At 43.5% G+C, this 20,907-nt stretch overlaps 1 protein-coding gene across 4 annotated transcripts in view; it reads right to left on the bottom strand.

The window, feature by feature from the left end:
* ODAD1 (outer dynein arm docking complex subunit 1) overlaps positions 1-20,907 on the bottom strand; it is a 30,031-nt gene that overhangs the window by 7,253 nt on the left and 1,871 nt on the right. For 2 of the 4 annotated variants that reach the window (XM_063090746.1, XM_063090744.1), the window contains exons 3-8: positions 20,213-20,312; positions 19,856-20,045; positions 4,025-4,092; positions 1,330-1,505; positions 951-1,085; positions 74-156 (exon numbers count right to left, since the gene is read on the bottom strand). In XM_063090746.1, coding sequence (XP_062946816.1) covers positions 74-156; positions 951-1,085; positions 1,330-1,505; positions 4,025-4,092; positions 19,856-20,045; positions 20,213-20,312 — 752 coding nt within the window. Of the gene's footprint in view, positions 1-73; positions 157-950; positions 1,086-1,329; positions 1,506-4,024; positions 4,093-7,139; positions 7,254-7,574; positions 7,698-19,855; positions 20,046-20,212; positions 20,313-20,907 lie in introns of all 4 variants that reach the window. The other 2 variants (XM_063090747.1, XM_063090745.1) reach the window with 2 other exon arrangements.

Genomic DNA, 20,907 nt, shown 5'->3' on the forward strand with positions numbered 1-20,907 from the left:
AGAACACAGGGGAGAAGAGGGGAGGGACAGGATAGAAGGGAAGATGGGGAGGGGAAGGGCAGGCCTCACTCACCTCCTTGATCTCTTCCTGCAGATGCTCCAGCTGTGAGTTCTGCTCATTGATAAAGTTGAACTCAGCAAAGTTGCGCTCCTCAACTGTGAGAGAGTTGGGAAAGGTGGGGTCCAGAGAAAAAGAGAGAGAGACAAGCAAATGGAGAGAAAGAGAGACACACAGAAGGACAGAGAAAGATGTTGAGAAAGACCATATAGAGACAAATACAGAGACAGAGTCACAGAGTCAGAGAAACATAGGCAGATAAAGACACAGGGGACACAGGAATACAGAACAAATCAGGGTGATAGAAAGAGTTTGAGAGAGAGAAAGCTGCAAAAAGACACAGAAACACCAAGAGAGATAGAGATACAGAGACACAAAGAAAATGGTAGAGGTGGGTGAAGAGAGAAACAAAGACTCCAAGAAACAGACAGCAGCAGGGATATGGAGAGAGAAACACAGAGAGGGATGCAGGGTTGAGGGAAAGATGTGGAGAGTAACCCCCAGCCCCAGGAGTGAGGGAGGAGGAGATGAGAGAAAGAAACACACACACACAATGACCAAAATAAATAAAAAGACAGAGATAACACTCAGGGAAGAGAGAGGCAGATCCAGAGGGAAAGAAACACAGAAGGAAGGGGATAGACTCAAAACAGGGTGGAAGAGATATTGGGGAGGGGATATCAAGCACACAGGGATGGAAAGAACAGAGGGGGTTAGATGCAGTGCCACAGTAAGAAGCAAGTGGTTGCAGATGGCATGTCCCAGGCCTGAGTCCTCCACCTGCACTGGAGGAGTCCCAAGGGTGAGAATCCAGGTGGAGGACAGTCTGCACTTGATTTGAGGGTGCTGGGCCACCCCTACAGCCTCCTCCCTTCACCCTGGGACCACTCACTTTCCAGATACTTCTGAACCAACAAGTCCGGGTCACTCTCCCCAGTCAGCTGGGACAGCTTATTCAGAGCATCTTCGTAGTGCAGCACCAGTTTCTCCTGGGAGGTCTTCCGGAGGCCTTCAGCCACCTCCCGGGCTAGGGGAAGATGAGCAGCTAGGTCAGCATCCAGGGCAGCCACCAGGGGACACCTGGCCATGGACCTGCAAAGCACTGGGCACAGGGACCACAGAGTGCAGCTGGGCTCAGCACCACCCCCACTCTTCAGCCCCTGTAGGCTGGCCCTGCTAGTGGCCATGAGGCCTGGAATATGCTGCAGTGCCCCTGAGGTAGCCTGGCAGGTGGGACACAAAGGTGGCCCTGGCCTCACTCCATTGCTCACGCTTCTCCATGATGGCTGGATCCAGCTGCCTATCATTGTTCTTGAATTTGAGAAACTGGTGCAGCTGCTCCAGGTGTGATATCTGCCGCTGCAAGATCTGCACCTCCGTCTCATTCTGGGCCACCTCCTTCTCTGCCCGCTCTCGCAGCATGCCCATCTTGGCCTTTGCCTCTTCCCTGAGGGAGGTCAGCTCAGGGTCAGGGAGATTGGAGGTTGCATTGGGGTCAGCCTGGGGTCCCAGGGATGGGCAGGGTCAGCCTGGGTTACAGAGATGGGGCAGAATCAGACTGCAGTTATCCTGTGGTCACAAAAAGCAGAGAACTTTGTAGGTTCCCAGAGCTAGTATGGAGATATGGAGTGGAGTCAGGACTGTGGCACTAGGCCTTGTAGGGACTGACAGCCTTGCCCACAAACTAGGCATTGCTGTGGTGCCTGCAAAGGGGCATCTGGGAGGCCAGGCATTATTATGCGACCCATGAAACAGGAGGTGAGATGGTGATGATGGCACAGTGAGAGATTATACCTAAACCCCAAAAGGTAGACCCAGGTGATAAGGTTATTGTATTGGAGTTTGGGGGTCCTGTGGTCAGAAATATAAGAGGCTTGGACAGTTCAGAGCCTCACAAGGATAGGTAGGTGACATCACCACCCTACTGGATATTGGGGACACCACAGAAGCCTCACTCACTGAACATCCCCTGGCCTGCTCAGCTGAAAATGTAGCTTTTCAGCTTTTAAACACAGTACAGCCAACTATAAATTTAGCATACCCCAAGCCTACTTCACAGGTCACAAGGTCACAGGACACAGGACCACTGGGTTGGGAGATACAGCAGGCCAGTCTCCTAAGGGTCCCTGCCCACGGACCACTCTTGTCCCCACTCCACCTTTGCCAACTACCAGAGCAACTAGTTGCCTCTACCCACAGCACCAGCTTCTTGCTCAATTCAGATTCCTTCCAGGCTACCTTAGGCCAATCCTCCTTAGTAGGAAGCCTCGCCTGATAATCACTGGCCCCAGTTCCCAGTGACCCCTCCAGCCTCTGGTGGCAGCCCCTCAGGGATTAGGACTCACAGTTCTTTATGTGCCTTGGGCTCCATGCTAACCAAGGAGCAAAGAGGAGGGAACCCAGCTTCCTGGGAGCCAGGCCCTGTGGGGAATGCCTTACAACAGCGTCCCATGAATCCCCACAGCAGCTCCAGGAGGTACATTCTATCATTACTGCCATGTCACAGTGGAGGAAACTGAGGCTCAGAAAAGGGATGTGACCTGACCCAGGTCATCCAGCAAGGAAGAGACAGGGGCTGGTCTGACAGGAAGTATCAGTCATGATGTCCACCCCTCCTTTCTAGCTGAAACTACCCTGTCCTATGCCCAGCCAAGGTGCCCATTTTGCAGTTAACTGGAGAAGCGCTGGCAGAGGCTAGTTCTTGATAATGCAGACAGACTTGCTAGACACCACCGTGTGACTTGGCAGAAAAGATAAGCCAGACCATCATATTCTCTCCCTCAGGACTTGAATTGGGAAATGCTAAGAATGGGATGGTAGGAAGCTGAAGCTAGAAGGATGTATAAAAAGAAGCTACAAGAGGTCATGGCAAGGCCAAGTCATGAAGAAGCTGAAGCTGTGTGTGAACAGAAGCCACAAGGTCCAGTCAGGGCTCTGAAGGGGTCATGGTGGACCAAAGGTAAGAAATCACAGAATAAGCTGTAAAAAGGAATGAAATATTAATGCATGCTACAGAGTGGGTGAACCTTAAAAGCATTCCACTAAGTGAGAGAAGCCAGACACAAAAGGTCGCATATTGCATGAATTCATTTATATGAAATGTCCAGAATAGGTAAATCCATAGAGACATAAAGCAGACTAGTGGTTGCCTAGGTGATTGGGGAAAGGGGGGAAGAAGGGAGAGTGACTGTTAAATGGGTACAGGTTTCCTTTTGGGGTGATAAAAACATTTTAAATCTAGATAGAAGTGATGTTTACATAACACTGTGAATGTACTAAATGCTACTGAATTGTACACTTTAAAATGGTGAATTTTGTTGTGCACATTTTAACAAAGAGAGAGAGAGAGAGGGTCATGACTAATGCCATGAAGAATCAGGAACTGTGAGTAAGCAGAAGTCATGAGGTAGAAACCAGATATTGAGTAGTAGGTAAGAAAGCATTTGGAGCAAGAGAAGTACAAGGCTGAAGCTAAAGAAAGAAGCAGAGATGGAGAAAGAGAGAGAGCATGGAACCCATGAGAGCCCCAGAGATAGACAGAAAAGCCAATACCTCGAGCCACTTTGGCTGCTCAGTTCCACACCACATGTCTCTTTATCTGAAGGTGGCCTGAGAGAATCTCTGTCCTTCAGCCAATATTGATAAATTCACCAGATGCTTCTTAGGTTCCAGGCCCCCTGCTATGTAGACTATGTGCATAATCTTACTTAATTCTCTCTATATCTCTATGTGCTAGATGACATTAATAGATGGGTCAGTAGAGGTTAATTCACACACCCAAAGAACAGGACCTTGCCCAAGGAGCTGGGAACTTGGTGGGGGAGAGAAAGGGGTACGTTATGGGGAAAAAATTAAGTTCTGATGGTCTATTTCTTGAGTCCTGAACCTTCCTGCCACGGCCTTATGAAAAGGTGCATACTGAGTCACCGAGGCCTCACCACCCTTGGATGCCTGGGAGGGCCCTACCTGACAGCATAGGCGGAGGTGGAGGAGACAATGAGGGCGCCAACCATCTGCCGCAGTACCTGGATCTCCTGGGGGCAGGGAGTGGGGGGGAGGACAAAATAAACGCCTTCTTCTTACAACCTCGTTGCTTTAGGCCCTGCACCTCCCCAATCAGAAGTGAAACTCCTGATCCTTCCAAATGTGGACACTTCTCATTAGCAGCTGCCCATTAAAGGGATTTTAAAGAGGTATGAAGTGAGAGAAAAGTCAGTCGGTGAGCTGGAAAGGCGGCTTAGCAGGCTCAGCAGGGAGAAACGCTTAACCTGGAGTATTCCTACGAGTACTGACCTAAACTTTCTAGTGCGGTTCAGAAATTGGTGTGAATCTTATCATTGTTACCACACTGTTCTGGTTTCTAGATCCATAGAAATGCCTTTGCAGTATTACAGGTAAAAAGGGTTCTTTCAGGAAGAAGATAAATATACACACAAACACACACACACACACACACACACACACACACGAAGTACTTCAAAAAGTTCACGGAAAGATATTGTATTCTCTTTTAATTCTATTTTTCCACAAACTTTCCGAAGTACCCTTGTACACATACAGATATATAAACACAAATGCACACAGGCACAGGCACATGTGCACAGGTGTGCGCACACGCACACACCTTTACTTTTGCAAAAAGAAACTCAGAGGGCCGGCCCGTGGCTCACTCGGGAGAGTGTGGTGCTGATAACACCAAGGCCACGGGTTCGGATCCCATATAGGGATGGCCGGTTAGCTCACTGGGTGAGCGTGGTGCTGACAACACCAAGTCAAGGGTTAAGATCCCCTTACGGTCATCTTTTAAAAAAAAAAAAAGAAACTCAGAACAGATAACCATAAACTAAGGAGATAGGTAACCTACAAGGGCTGAGTGGGAACAAGATGGAAGAGATGAGGAGGAAATGATGTTTCCCAAGGATACCTGTTGGAATAGTTTTGATTTGGGATCTTTATTAATGTTTTACATATGCATAAAGGAAATTAAATCAACAAAGATAGGAGAGAAAACTAAAACTGAACACAAATAGCAAATGAACCTGTGTTTCAAATCATGAACATAACCACGCTGAAGACCAAAAATAGGAACTAATCCAAATAATTTCAGAATAATTTGAATAGATATATAGATACACATACCCCCAAAGGACAAAACAAACTGCAAACAAATCTTGAACCCTACTTATTAGGTTTGGGTGGTAGCGGTATGGCTATAGCAATTCTGAAACTCTTTTTCATGTATCATACAATTGAGTGAATAAGTATATTGATGCTCTGAAGAGCCAGCATTCCCACTGTGGGAGAAGAGAGATAGAAAGATAAAATGGGGAAAGTTCAGGAAAAACCTCTGATGCTGCATTGGAATTAGAGGTATCAACATGAACCCATGATTTTAAAATATACATGTGTGTTTCCTAGCTCTCTCCACAGAAAGGGCCTCAAAGCAATGAAACCCAGTAGCAATGAGAACTCAGTGTCTGTATCTTGGTTTTTCAATACATACTCCTCATTAGAAAGAACCAGGATTCCTTGGAGAAATGGTTAACTCCAGGTTTGAAGCAGAACAAGTACCAGATTCCTGGACTATCTTCCTGTGCCAGAAAATAATGAAGTGTTCCCAAAAAATAATGGGGGTATGTCCAAAGGACACAGAAGCCAGCTTGAAGGGGCTCTCACAATAGCCAAATCTGGGACAATTTGAATATCAAAATGAATAATAACAGTTATGGATTATAACCCATAGAATAAAGTAAGAATATACTAATGCTCACTGATAACACACAAGTATAGAGTGAGAAGGAGAAGCTTTTCCTTAAATAAACGCCATCTTATAAATGTAGAAGAGATGATAGAGTTTAAAAATCACCATTTTGCAGCTGTTACAGTAATAGTTATTCAGGCAAGAATCATTAATGGATGCTAAACTGATTGGGTGAAACTGTGTCTGGGACAGAATATTTACTTAGTCTTAAAGAATCTCCCCATAGATTGACTTCTTATTCATAACAAAGATGAAAACTCTACATCAGAGAAACCTGGCTAACCAAGTGATCAAAGTTAAAACCTCACTAGATATGGGACAAACTGACATCATGTACCTCCCGATATAATGAACACAAAGGACACACTACCGCTGCTGTGGCATTCCACCAAAAATGCAGACCCTGAATCTAATCATGATGAAAGATCAGATAAACCCATACTGAGGGATACTGTACACCACCACTGGCCTGGATGCTTCCAAAATGTTAATGTCATGGTGACAAAAAGGGCCAAGGGACAGTTCCAGAGGAACAGAGTGAGGACAACCAAATGCAACGCGGAATCCTGGACTAAAGCCTGGAGAGGAAAATCCAATTAGCTATAAAGGACATCACTGGGACCATCGATGAACTTAAAATATGGACTGATTAGAATTCTAACAATGTTAAAGTTCCTGACTTGGATAACTGCACTGCGTTTATGTAAGAAAATGGCAGTGTCTTTAGGAAATACACACTGAAGTAATCAGAAGCATAATGTCTGCAACATACTGTCAAATAGTTCAGCAATCTTAATAATAAAATATTTGCAGCAAAAATAATAATTACACAGAGGAGAGAAAGAGAGTAAATGTGGCAAATTATCAGTCTTGGTGAAGAATATATAAAAGTTCTTTGTACAATTCTTGCATCTTTTCTGTGAGCTTGAAATTATTTCAAAACAAAAGTTTAAAAAGAGAGAGAAAGAAAGGAAGGGAGAGGGAGGGAGGATGGGAGGACGGGCTGGTTTTTCAAAGGACTTCAAAGGTTATTAAGATAAAGGTGGAATGTAAGTGGTCTTTCTAGCTAATTGATTGCCCTGGGTGATAATATTCAAAACGCTATCTCTGCTTTCTGCAAATATAAATGAGCCTACTTTCTTTGTTAGAGGTATCCTCCAACATTTTCCAGGTCTCCATGCCCTTTGGACTAAAGCAAACCTATGACTCTGGTCAATTCTGTATTTGACGCTGGTGTGCTGGAGAAGTAAGGGCAAACAGATATGGGAACGACCTAGGTGAGGATCCCTCTCTCCTTTCCTGGGTTTCAGGACCACTGACCCTCTTCAGTTTACAGTCCACGTTCAGATAGTGGTTCCTCTCAATACGCAGCAGATCCAGCTCCTCCCGCAGGGCCGCATTCCGCCCCAGCTGGATGTCAAAGTGACAGGTGACCTGGAGGTGGGGGAGAATGCAAGAGTCTGTCTGGGGCCTGGCCTGCCTCCCTCCTCCACACTCAGCTGAGGAGGGAGCACTTGTCAGAGATGGGGACCCACCCATTTCCTTTTTGGGGACCCTGAAAGCAACACCTGCCCCCCAGACTCCATCAGTCTCCTTTCCTTGGAACCCTCCATCCCTCCAGGATCCTGTCTCCTGACCCCCACTGCCTACCTCCCCCCACCCCCCGGGGCCACCATTTCCAAAACCTAACTCCTATGCTCAGTTCCCCCGACCCCAGAATTCAGGCCTGGAGAAAGCCAAGGGGCTGACCCGCACCCTGTCTAGCTGGTCTTCTAGGACCTTAATCCTTCGCCGGATCTTGACTTTTTGATCCATGATAAATCCTGGGGACTTGCCATCCTTACTGTGGGTAAAGATCCGGGTCTCCCACTCCTGGATCTGGAAGAAAGTGGATGGTACCTGTTTATTGCCTGAATGTGAGTGATATTAAATGGCTGAGGGAGGACATGAGTGACTGGGTGTGGCTGACATCTGCTGTTCCTGTGGCCCCAACACCTCTCCTACTCTTCTGCTGACAGTACCCAATTCTCCACATGTTTCTGGTTGGGTTTCCAATCAAACATAGTGCCCTGACAGCCACATGACCCAGGTCTGGACATCCTAGTGTTTGGCCTAGAAATGGATATGTGACCCAAACTGAGCCAGCCTGATTCCTTTCCTGGTATTTTGGGGAAGCACATGAGATGAAAGGATGGAATTCCAGGACTTCTGCTGTCATAGTCCCTACCACATGAAAGTATCCTGGGAGAGAGAGGCCAATAGATGGAAGTAGAGACGAGAGTCTGAGAGATGGTGAGAATGAGCCTGATAACATTAAATTCCCTAGGTCTGCTTATGCCTGAAACCAACTTCCAGCCTGTCCTCATTTCTGTATTCATCTTTATTTATTTGGGGTATACTCTATCTCCCCAACTAAATGGGAGTCTCCATGAGGGCAGAGATTTTTGTCTGTTTTGTCTATCTGACACAGAGTAGGTACTCAATGAAATGTGCAGACAAAATGAATAAATGAATTAACACTGTTTTCCAATTTGTGCTGTTATGGGTTGAATTATGTTGAAGTCCTAATCCCCAGTACCTCAGATGTTACAAACGTAAAGTTAAAATGAGGTCATTATGGTGGGCTCTAATCCAGTATGACCGGTGTTTTTATATGAAGGGGAAATGTGGACACAGAGACACACACAGGGAGAATGCCTGTGAAGATGAAGGCAGAGATTGGGTGATACTTCTACAAGCCAAGGAATACCAAAGACTGCCAGCAAACCAACAGAAGCTAGGAGGGAGACATGGAACATTTTCCCTCCCAGCTCTCAGAAGGAACCAACCCTGCTGACACCTCCGTCTTGGACTTCTGACCCCCAGAACTGTGAGACAATAAATTTCTGTTGTATAGGCCACCCAATTTGTGGAACCTTTTTACAGCATCCCTAGCAAATTCACGCACCAAGACTCCTCAGAGCACTACAACAAATTCAAAACTCACCATGGGGATATTTTAATTCTTTTTTTTTTTTTTTTGGCTAGCCAGTACAGGGATCCGAACCCTTGACCTTAGTGTTACAAGGCTGTGCTCTAACCAAGCTAACCAGCCAGCCCAACATTTTAAATTTTTCTTTTTTTTTTTTTTTTTTAAAGATGACTGGTAAGGGGATCTTAACCCTTGACCTGATGTTGTCAGCACCACGCTCACCCAGTGAGCCAACCGGCCAATCCCTATATAGGATCCGAACCCGTGGCCCTGGTGTTATCAGCACCACACTCTCCCGAGTGAGCCACAGGCCAGCACGAAACATTTTAAATTTTTGAGGAAGACATTGATAGTGGTCTGACACCCTATGAACTATTAGCTCAAGGTAGTTCATAGGCTCAACATGAGATGGTGCTTTTGATATTCTTTTCAATGATGCCGCATCTTTGTGAAACTGATTTTTTAGCAGTTGCTGTGATAACAATCAAACACCCAAAAATGTTACCACTGGGGGAAACTGAGTAAAGTGTACATGAGCTATCTCTGCATTATTTCTTTCAATTGCATGTGAATCCGCAATTATCCCAATAAATTTTTTAATTAGCGTAGTGGATTGAATGTTCCCCCAAACTCACTGAAGCTTGGTCCCCACTGTGACAGTGTTAAGAAGGTGGGAAATCCTAGTATGGAAATTGAAAGGCAGAGCCTTGAAGAGGTGATTAGATTGTGAGGATCATGCCCAAGCTAATTGGTTAATCCATTGATGGTTTAATGGTGGTCATGTGCATGGTCCTGAGGGCTTTAAAAAGAGGAGTGAGAAGTTAGATCTCTCTCCGCTCTGCCATTCTTCCATGTGAGACCTCTGTGTCACTGTCACCACCAACAAGGCCTTCATCAGATGTGTTCCCAGGACTTCAGACTTCCCAGCCTCCGAAACTGTAAGCAATAAATTTTGTTTTCTTATGAATTACCCATTTTGGGGTATTTTCCTATAAGCAACAAAAACGGACTAATAAAATTGGTAAAAAAGTAAATACTGCACAACACAGAAGCAACAAGGAATCCCATGAAATCAACTTGGAATGAGGGTGGCGATGTCCAATCTGACTCCAAGATTTGAAAGGCTATGCAACACCAAAAGGCACACACAGGCAACTGGTAAGTAATTATGGCTTTTAAGAGTGAAATACAGGACATAAACACTTACTGGGTTGTTTGAACCAAACTAGTTAATAAATGCAACTGTTAGCAGTGCAATACTGGATCACCTGGCACTACTCTGGACAGCCAATTGTTATATTTTCAGAAATTATGTGAGCCAGCTGTTGAACTGTTGGTAGCTTAAAATTAGCTATTGTATTTACTTTCTATTGCTATATAACAAATTTCCACAAATTTAGTGGCTTAAAATAACACCTATTACAGTTTCCATGCGTCAGGGATCTAGGTCTTCTGCTCAAGGTCTCACAAACCTGTAATCAAGGTGTCGGACAAGGCTGAGGTCTCAGCTAAGGCTCATCATGTGGCTGTTGGCAGAATTCAGCTCCTTGCAGCTGAAGGACTAAGACCCTCAGCTCCTAGAAGCCCCTTAGAGCATGGGAGCTTGCTTCTTCAGTGCTGGCAAGAGAGCATCTGTCTTCAGTCTGCAGTCTACTAAGATGGAGTATTATATGGCATAACGAAATCAAGGGAGGGACATCCCATCACCTGTGCCATGTTCTGTGGGCTAGAAGCTAATCACACGCTCCACATACACCCAAGGGGATAGGATTACACAAGGGCATGACTCATCAGAGTCACCTTCCAGTATATTCACCACAGCCAAGATGGGAGTATTGATGTTATGAAAACCAGAAAATACTATACAAAACAGGGTGCTTTTCCCCACTAAGAGGTGATTTCCCAGCATACCTCTGACTGCTAGAGATTTCTCCGGGAGCTAAAAAAATCACAAAGAAATTAAAGGTTCCAGAAACAAAGTTTAGGACCCACTAGTTCAAGAAATTCTTCCCAAGATTAAAAAACACTCTCCTCCAATTTTGCTTTTGAAATTGAAAGTATTCAAATTCTGCTTCTCACTTTTAGGTCCTTAATCCAACTAGAATTTACATTTTTATATGGTGCGAGGTAGGAATTTTCTTAACAGCTTTACTGAGGTATAGATGACATACACTACAGTAAAACTGCACCTATTTAAAGTATACAATTTGGTAAGTTTTGTCATAATCAAGACAGTGAACATATCCATCATCCCCAAAAGGCTCCTTGTGCTCTTTTGTAGCTCCTCCTCCCCATCCCACTTCCTGCAGCCTCCTCCTCCTAGCAACCGTTAATCTGTTTTCTGTCGCCATAGTTTGCATTTTCTAGAGTTTTATATTAATGGAATCTTATAGAATGTACTCTTTTCATTCCTTGCTTTTACCAGTTTCTAGAGGCAGGATTCCTTGTCTTGTGTTCTCATCACCCCAACTGAGATCAAGTAGGCACCACATTCGGATGAACGCCACCCCCCCCCCCCCCCCCGCAAAAGTTTTATAAAAGTGAGCCGTGGTCTTGGTCCCTCAAGCTGATGCTGATTTAGGCTCTGGGAATAGGATTGTTCAATTAGGGCGTTAGGAGTGACAACCCAGCAATTGAGGAAAGGAGTAAAATGAGGCAGCTGGGCAGGATGGGATGTTAGTTAAGTGATAAGGACCATAAACAGTCACTAAGTTCCGGGGATAAGAGATATCTCCATTACTCAGCCTTGTAATTAAAGCTTTATTCTTCCCACAGCAACTTGGTATCAGTGTTTTGGCTTTGTCTGCATATCAGGTGGACAGATCTAACTTTGGTTCTATTATACAATCTCTGCTTCTGTTGTTATATCTCTCCTTTCCCTCTGTCATCCATCACCTTCTCTTACTCTGACACTCTTGCCTGTCTTTTATGAGGCTCTTTGTGATTATATTAGCCCAGCCAGATAATCCAGGATAACCTCACGGTCTCAAAACCCTTAATCACATCTGCAAAGTCCCTTTTGCCATGTAAAGTAATGTATTCACAGGTTCTGGAGATTAGGACAGGGACACCTTTTGGGGGGGAGGGGCATTATTCTGCTTACCACACTTCCTTAAGTGAAATCCATTCCTTTACTTTTCCTTATAGTTTTATCTCCTGGGTATATAACCCTTTAAAAGTTTAGTGTGAACTGTTTTTGAATGTTATGTAAATAAAATAATGCTGCATGTATATTTTATTTCTTCTTTCATTCAAATGTTGTTGACATCCATGTTATTGTGTGTAATCATAATTCATTCATTTCTCATTGCTGTATAATATTTCATTATATAAATATACCACATTTATTTACTCATTCAAATACTGATAGACATTTGGGTTGTTTCTAGTTTGGGGCTAGCTAATATGAATAACGCTCCTATCAACATTCTTTTCCATGAATCCTGGTTCTGGGATATATACTCAGAAGTGTAATTTCTGGATGGGATGAAAAGTTAACAACAGATCTAAATCCATCTTCTGTGGAAAGATAACTTTGGTTTACTTTTTTCTAACACTGTTTCTGTGGAAACATACTGGGTTAAGGTAAATATGGAATGCCAGCTGTTTTCCCAGGCAACAATGTTTATTATAAAAACGACTCCTGATTGGTGGCAGCACCCAACCAAGCGGTATCATGCAACTGGAAGTGCCCCTTGTTGAGGGTAAGAAGCAGCCCCTGGACACTCAAGGAAGATTTGTTTGAGGCTGTCATGCCAAGACACTGTTGTTTCCAGTCCTCTAGCTTTCTACAGAGTTAAGTGAACCTAGTACCAAGTTATAGCCTATTGGTTTGAATGAATATGAATGTCAGGCTGAACCAAAGACCCCTGATGGTGATCATGCCAAGAGGATGCAACCCTGGATCAGAGGGTATATCTATCTTTGAATTTAATAGATAATGGGGGTGGGGGGAAGGGAAGACTTTTCAGAATATGTATGACAAGGGCCGGCCCGTGGCTCACTCGGGAGAGTGCGGTGCTGATAACACCAAGGCCCCGGGTTCGGATCCCATATACGGATGGCTGGTTCGCTCACTGGCTGAGCGTGGTGCTGACAACACCAAGTCAAGGGTTAAGATCCCCTTACCAGTCATCTTTAAAAAAAAAAAAAAAAGAATATGTATGACAATTTATATCCCCACTGTATTAGCCAATTTTCTGTTACTTATAACAGAATACCTGAAACTGGGTAATTTAAAAAGAAATGGAATTTATTTCTTACAGTTTTGAAGGCTGGGAAGTCCAAGGTTGAGGTGATGCATCTGATGAGGGCCTTCTTCCTGGTGAAATCTCTCTCCCATATCCCAAGGTCACACAGAGCATCTCTTGGCAAGGGAATAAGAACATGTGCTAACATGCTTTCTTCCTCTTCTTAGAAGGCTACTTTATTGTGTTTTCTTGTTGTGTTGTTTTGGGTGGCTGGCCAGTACAGGGATCCAAACCCATGACCTTGGTGTTATAAGGCTGTGCTCTAATCAACTGAGCTGGTTTGCTCTTCCTCTCCTTATAAAGCCACCAGTCTATTACCATGATAACCCATTAATCCATGAATGGATTAATCCATTCATGAGGGCACAGCCTTTATAGTTTAATCACCCCGTAAAGGCCCCAGATTTCAAATATATTGGGGATTAAGCTTCAATATGAGCTTTAGAGGGGACAAACAAACCAAATCACCCACCAATAAAGGTTTCCACTGCTTCCTCCCCAACACTTTGTATTTTTATTCAGACACTAATTTTTGAAAATCTGTTAAGTGTTTAATGTTATCTCATCGTGATTTTAAATTGACTTTCTCTGATTACTGAGTAATTCCTATGTTTTTTAGACTTTTGAATTTCATTTTGCGATGTGCCAGCTTTCAGTATTTTTTTAACTGAACTGACGCTTTAATATGTAGGAGTTCCTTATAAATTCTTGATACTAAGTCCTTTGTCAGCTATATGTGCTGCAAATAACTGCTTCCATTCCAAGACTTACTTTGCATACTCTATGTTTCTTTTGGTAAAAAGAACTTATTAACTTCAGGGGCTGGCTGGTTAGCTCAGTTGGTTAGAGCATAGTTCTGATAACATGAAAGTCAAAGGTTTGGATCCCCATGCCAACCAGCCACACAAAAAAAAAAAGTTATTAACTTCAATGTTATGGAACATATCAATCTTTTCCTTTAGAAGTAGAGAATTCTGTGACTTCTTTAAGAAATTCTTCCACACTGTATTAGTCCATTTCTGTTGCTTATAACAAAATACCTAGGACTGGATAATTTATAAGAAAATGAAATTTATTGCTTACACTTTTGGAGGCTAGGAAGTCCAAAGTCCAGGGAACACATCTGGTGAGGGTCTTCCTTGGTGGTGGCTTCAGTAACACAGCATATTACATTGTGAGATGACAGAAGTAGAGAGACTCTCATGTGTTCTCCTTTTAAAGCCCTCAGAACCATGCCCATGACCACCATTATTAATCCATTCATTAGGGCATGTTCCTCAGAATCTAATCACCTCTTCAAGGCCTCACCTTTCAATACCATAATAGGGTTTCCCACCCTATTAACACTGTCACAGTGGGGGTTAAGTTTCTAATACATGGACACTGGGGGAAACAATTCAGAACATGTCACCCATCCTCACACATTTATATCTTTCATCCACCTGGAATTAATTTTATTCTGAGACATGTAGGTTTTTTTATTGGATCATCAATTACGTGACCTCAGGTGATACCCAAACCTTCCACAACCCCCCTTTTTACCCTCTGTCCTACAAATAACTTATATTCTGAACATAAGGGGGTGGTAATCTGGCAAAATCCCTTCATTTCCAACTCCCAACCATGAAGTGGTATGTGAAGACTTGCTGGAACTGCAGCAGGACACTGTTCAGAGGGTTAAGTAGGACTACACTACTTTCCCATGGAAGGGTCCTGCCTGGCACCCTTCTTAAAATCCAGTTTGTTGCTGTAGCCTATGGAGTCCATTCAGTGATGAAAAAGCCATTGACATCTTTGGGCCTAGATTAGACTGGATGACCTCCAAGTTTCTTCAGAATTAATTTTAGAGTACAGTGTGAGGTAAGGGTCTGATTTCATATCACAACATGGATATTCAATTTTCACAGCACCATTATTGGAGCTCTGTTTTTCCCATTTCTTTGAAGTCATACATCAAATTTCCACATATACATAGGTCTCTTTAAGGGCTCTCTATTCTGTTTCATAGATCCATTTGATTAGCCCTCCACCAATTACAAGAGCTTTATAATAAATCTTGATAACTAACAGAGCAAATCCCTCCACATCATTCTTTTAAGTAAATCTTAATTATCTTGTTCTTTGCAGTTCCTTATAAATCTTAGAATCTGCTTGTCAACTATTCTCAAACACAAAAAAAGAAAAAAAAAACCTTTAGTACTTTGATTGGGATCACATTGAATCTTTAAGTCAATTTGGGAGAACTAGTATTTTACACTAACTCTTCCAATCCATGAATGTGGTATATCTCTGCATTTATAAGAATGTATTCTTCTTTAATACCCCTCAATAAAATTTTACAATTTATTCCATAAAGGTCTTGCACACTCTTGTTAGCTTTCTTCCTAGTCACTTCTTTTGACTATTATAAGTGTGTCTTTTCTTTAAGTTATTGCTGATACTGAAAAGTATAACTAACTGACTTTGCATATTAATTTTGTATCTAGCACATTGTTAAACTACATAGTTAATTATAATAATTCTCTGGGATCTTCTACATACACAAATATATCATTGACAAATAATGACAGTTTCATTTATTCCTCTCTAATCTTTATATCTCTTTTTCCTTTTCCTTGCCATCTGGATAGGACCTCCCTCCAATACAGTGTTTTTTGGTTTTTGATTTTTTTTGGCAGCTGGCTGGTACAGGGATCTGAACCCTTGAGCTTGTGTTACAAGGTGGCACTCTAACCAACTGAGCTAACCACTCAGCCCCTCCAATACAATGCTAAATAGAAGTGGTGCTAGCTGACATCCTTATAACTAATCTCAAAAAGAATTTTTTTTTTCATGTTTTACTATCAAATATGATGTTTGCTGTAGGTGTTTTATGGTTGCCCTTTATCAGATTCAGGAAATTTCCTTTTATTCCTGGTCTGCTTCATGATGTTGAATTTTATCAAATACTTTTTTATGTCTATATAGACTGATGCCATGAATTGATACAAGTCCAAGGACTGTCTGTCACCAGTCTCTGATGTGATAAGTTCAGAAAATGAGAGTAACATTTAGAAACAGTGTCATTAATGCTATTGAGCTCACATGAAAAGTCACACAGATACACAAAAGTCTTACAAAATATCAGTCAGTAACAGGTTAGTAATTTTTATTTTCTTAGTCAGGAAATGTTTTCCTCTAATCTCTCTTTTTTAAATGATAATTTCACTGGATGTAGGATTTTGTTCTGGTTTGGGTTTTTTGCAGCTGGCAAGTTAAGGGGATCCAAACCTTTGACCCTGGTGTTGTAACACCATGCTCTAACTATCTGAGCTAACCAGCCAGCATTGGGTATAGGATTTTAAGTTGACAGTTTTTTCTTTTAGTAGTGAAGTTTTAATATCACTCACTATCTTCTAACTTCCAGTGCTTCTTTTGAAAAATCAGCTGTCAATCTAGTTGTGGCTCCTTTTAAAAATATGCCTTTTTTACTTTCAGACTACTTTTTTTTTTTTTTAAAGATGACCGGTAAGGGGATCTTAACCCTTGACTTGGTGTTGTCAGCACCATGCTCACCCAGTGAGCTAAACAGCCATCCCTATATGGAATCCGAACCCATGGCCTTGGTGTTATCAGCACTGCACTCTCCCGAGTGAGCCACAGGCTGGCCCTCTGACTACTTTTATATTCTGAAGTTTCTCTATGTTCTCCATAAGTGTGGATTTTTTATTAATTCTCTTTAGAACTCTTAAGGCATCCTTGAATCTGTAAATTTGTTCCTTCATTGGTTCTGGAAAGTTCCCAGGTATTATCTTGTCATATATTACCTCTGATCCATTCTCTTTCTGCTCTCCTTCTGAAACTTATTAGACATTGTGATATTGTAAACAGATATTTGGTCTTCATCCCGATCTTCTGGCATAAAACTGCTAAAATCCTTAGAATCTCCAAAGTGATGTGTCCTTTTGTATGTTAATAAGTTAACTGATGGCTGGCAGCCTCTAGGTAGCTTTAGGATGGGGGCTGGTCACCAGAAAGGCCAAGGTGGGATCAGAGGGTTGGGACTTCTCAGCCCACCTCCTGGGAGGGGAGAGGGGCTGAAGGTTAAGTTGATGACTAGTGGCAAATGATTTAGTCAGCTGGTAATACCAGGGTCAAGGGTTCAGATCCCCTTACCAGCCAGCTGCCAAAAAGAAAAAAAAGACTGGGTTCAGAGAGCTTCTGGATAGCTGAACACATGGAGGATCCTGAAGGGTGGCAGGCATAGAAGCTTTGCACCCCTTCCTCTGTACCTCACCTTACACATCTCTTCATTTGTATCCTTTGTAATGCCCTTTATGATAAATGGATAAATAGAAATAAGTGTTTCCCTGAGTTCTGTGAGCTGTTTTAGCAAATTAATCAAACCCAAGGAGGGAGATGTGGGAACCTCGATTTACATCAGTGAGACATTCCAGAGGCTTGGACTTGAGACTGGCAACTGTTATCAGGGACTGAGCCCTTAACTTGTGGGATATGACACTATCTCTGGGTAGATGGTGTCAGAATAGATTTGAGTTAGAGGACACCCAGCTGGTGTCTGCTGCAGAATTGATTGCTTGCTTGGTGTATGGGGGAAAAAACCCACACATCTGGTTGCAAAAGTCTTCTGTCTTTATTGTTGTTGAGTGAGAGTATAAGAAAAGCACTTTGGTTTCTTCATTTCTATATTCTTAAACTAGTATCAGGAGTGTGTTATTAGAACACGGTGGGAGAAAACTATGTAATTTCTCTACATTTTCTGAATATAGTAAGCTTTCTCATTTATCTCCCATGTCTCTTAACAGCCCTTCCATATTACCATCTTTTTGTCTCTGCAAGATTCTGGATGACTTCTGAACAAATTTTTTTTTCTTTTTTTTTTTTTTTTTGCGGTTGGCCAGTAGGGGGATCCAAACCCTTGACCTTGATGTTATAACACCATGCTTTAACCAATTGAAAGAACCAGCCAGACTGAACAAATTCTTTCTTCAGCTTTTATGTGGCTTATTGTCTGTCTCCCCTGACAGAATACAGGCTAAATGAGAGCAAAGGCCCTTGTCTGTTTTGCTCACTGCTGTGTCTGCAACACCTAGGACAGTTCCTGGAACTTAGTAGGAACTCAATAAATATTTGTTTAATGAATGAATTTCTTGACCTCATGGGAAACTTTACAGAGCTCTACTCTGGGCACTCTGTCCCCCACCTGATTTGCAATTATACATAATTTCCTAGGTCAAAAGAATCCATGGAGTCAAGAGAATAAAATCATCCTGCTTGGGTCTGACTGGTGAGTTTACACGAATTCACCTTCCAAAAGGAAGCTCAGGGTGATATTGAGGGCCATACAAACAAATAGATTAATTGAAAATCAAATGCAAGAAAACTATGGACCATGTAGACGGAATAATAGCCCCAATATGTCCATGTCCTCATCACTGGAACCTGTGAATATGTTGTTACTTTAAATGGCAAAAAAATAAAATGGCAAAAAATAGTTGGCAGGGGTGATAAAGTTAAGGATTTTGAGATGAGGAGATTATCCGGGCTTATCTGAGTGGATCGATGTCATCACGAGGATCATCATAAGTGAAAGAGGGAGGCAGGAGAGTCAGAACCAGAAAAGGAGATGAGACAACAAAGGCAGAGGTCAGAGTGATGCAGTATAAGAAAGTCTCATCCAACCATTGTTAGCTTAGAAGATGGAGGAAGGAACCGTAAACCAAGGAAAGCAGGTGGCCTCTAGAAGCTGGAAACGGCAAGGAAACAGATTCTCCACTGGAACCTCCAGAAGGAACGCAGCCCTACTGACACCCTGATTTTACCCCAGTGAAACCCATTTCAGTCTTCTGACCTCCAGAACTTTCAACATAATTAAGTTGTGTTATTTTAAGCCATCAAGTATGTGATAATTTGCTGGAGCAGGAATAAGAAACTAATAGAGATCACCAAGATACAAAATAACATAGACCACCAAGAAACTAATACAGACCACCAAGACCAAAAACACCTGTTTGTGACCCACTCATGTGCAAGAAAACATTCGGTCTAGACAAGCAGGTGTTTTTAATGAAGAGTAGAATAGAAAATAGCAAAATGAATCCCACACAGAAGAAAGTAAGTAGTATTTGTTGTTGAAACTTATGTTTCAGATATATGTGTGTGTGTTTACATCTGTATGTGTCTTAGTGTGTATGAACCGCATCACGGTTCATGGTCATAAAAACTTGAAAGAAAACTGGCCTGAAAAAAATTGTACTGTTTTCAAGGTCAAATAGCAAGGTCTTGAAGCAGATGGGATTAGAAACTTGTCTAGATTCTGCTGCATCCACTTTTTGCAAATGAAAAAACTAGGGCCCAGAGAGGTGAAACACTGCCCATGGTCACATGGCTCTAATGTGGCAGAGACAGGATTCTAACACAGGTTTTGCTGACTTCAGAAGGCAAACCTTTCCTGCTTAACTGCGCCCGCCCCTTACTGAATGCCTGGGACTGTGCTAAACAGTCATATTCCCACTGAACACAACTCCATCAGGTGGATACTTTCTTTTTTTTTAAAAGATGACCGGTAAGGGGATCTCAACCCTTGGCTTGGTGTTGTCAACACCACGCTCAGCTAGTGAGCCAACCGGCCATCCCTATATAGGATCCGAACCCGTGGCCTTGGTGTTATCAGCACCGCACTCTCCCGAGTGAGCCACGGGCCGGCCCTAAGTGGATACTTTCAATAGCCAAATTTTTCAGATGAAGTTAAGGCTCAGAGAGGTTACAATATTTGCCCCTAAGTAGAATCCACAGAACCTGGTCTCAGAACCTACCTGCCTATCCAGGGCTCTGGCCTGCTCCTGCAGCTCCTCGACCTCGTCCTGCACTCTGGCCCGGCACTTCAGCAGGCGGTCCATGTTCTCCAGTAGTTCACTGTCCCGAAGCCGCTTGACCTGGCTCTGGGCAATACTGATCTGTACCTGGAGCCTTGCCCGCACCTGCTCCAGGTGCTGGATCTCCTCGCTGCCCAAGCACAGAGGTAGAAGAGAGGCCAGCAAGAAGGCAGAGCACAACATCACTAAAGGCTGGACACATTTGCCCCTGCCATCCCCCCTCTGAACCAGGAGTCTGGGCCCCAGCCCCCGTAGCACTGTACTCCCCAGCTAGGGGAGCCCAGGTGCTCAGCTCACAGTTGCTTGTTGATGCGCTGGTGTACTTCCTTGCTGTAGGCCCTCCTTTCCCCCTCCATCACCTTGCATTGTCGCTGCAGTCTGCTCAGCTCCCAATCTACTGAGGACAATGAACTTAGTAGGGATCTGGTGGCTAACCCCTTCCTCCCCAGGATCTAGGAATTCTGGGGTACCTTTAGGATCTCACAAACTGGCCCACCCCACTGCAGACCCAGCCCCCAACAACCCTCTAGGACTGTATCTCAGTTCCTGTATCTCTCAAGCTTCTTCATCTCTTCATACTCCCTATACCCTGAACTGACCTGAGTTCTTTCCCGTAAACCCACTCCCACCACAATTTGGACACATGTTCCCCCACTAGAAGGTGCTCCTGGGAGGCCTCTCTGTCCTCTGGCACAGGACCTGGAACTTGGGAAACCTACCCCCACCATCAGCAGTCCTCAGCCCCATCCTCCTGCCTCCTCACTCCTCCAAGAGTGGCCTATCCCTTGGACTCAGACCTCATCCCCTCCTGCCTGGATCATCACCCCAGCCTTTTCCCCAACTTCTGACCTATCCTCACAGTCCCCAAGGGTCTTTCTACACCTGGATTGGACCCTGCCCCTCCCCTGCTTACATGCCTCAAATGGTGCCCCGGAACCCTAAGAACAAAATCCCAGCTCCTCAGCCTGGCCTTCAAGGCCCCACGTGACCCG

Source organism: Cynocephalus volans, chromosome 3 (genome assembly GCF_027409185.1).
Source record: "Cynocephalus volans isolate mCynVol1 chromosome 3, mCynVol1.pri, whole genome shotgun sequence".
NCBI classification, from domain to species: domain Eukaryota; kingdom Metazoa; phylum Chordata; class Mammalia; order Dermoptera; family Cynocephalidae; genus Cynocephalus; species Cynocephalus volans.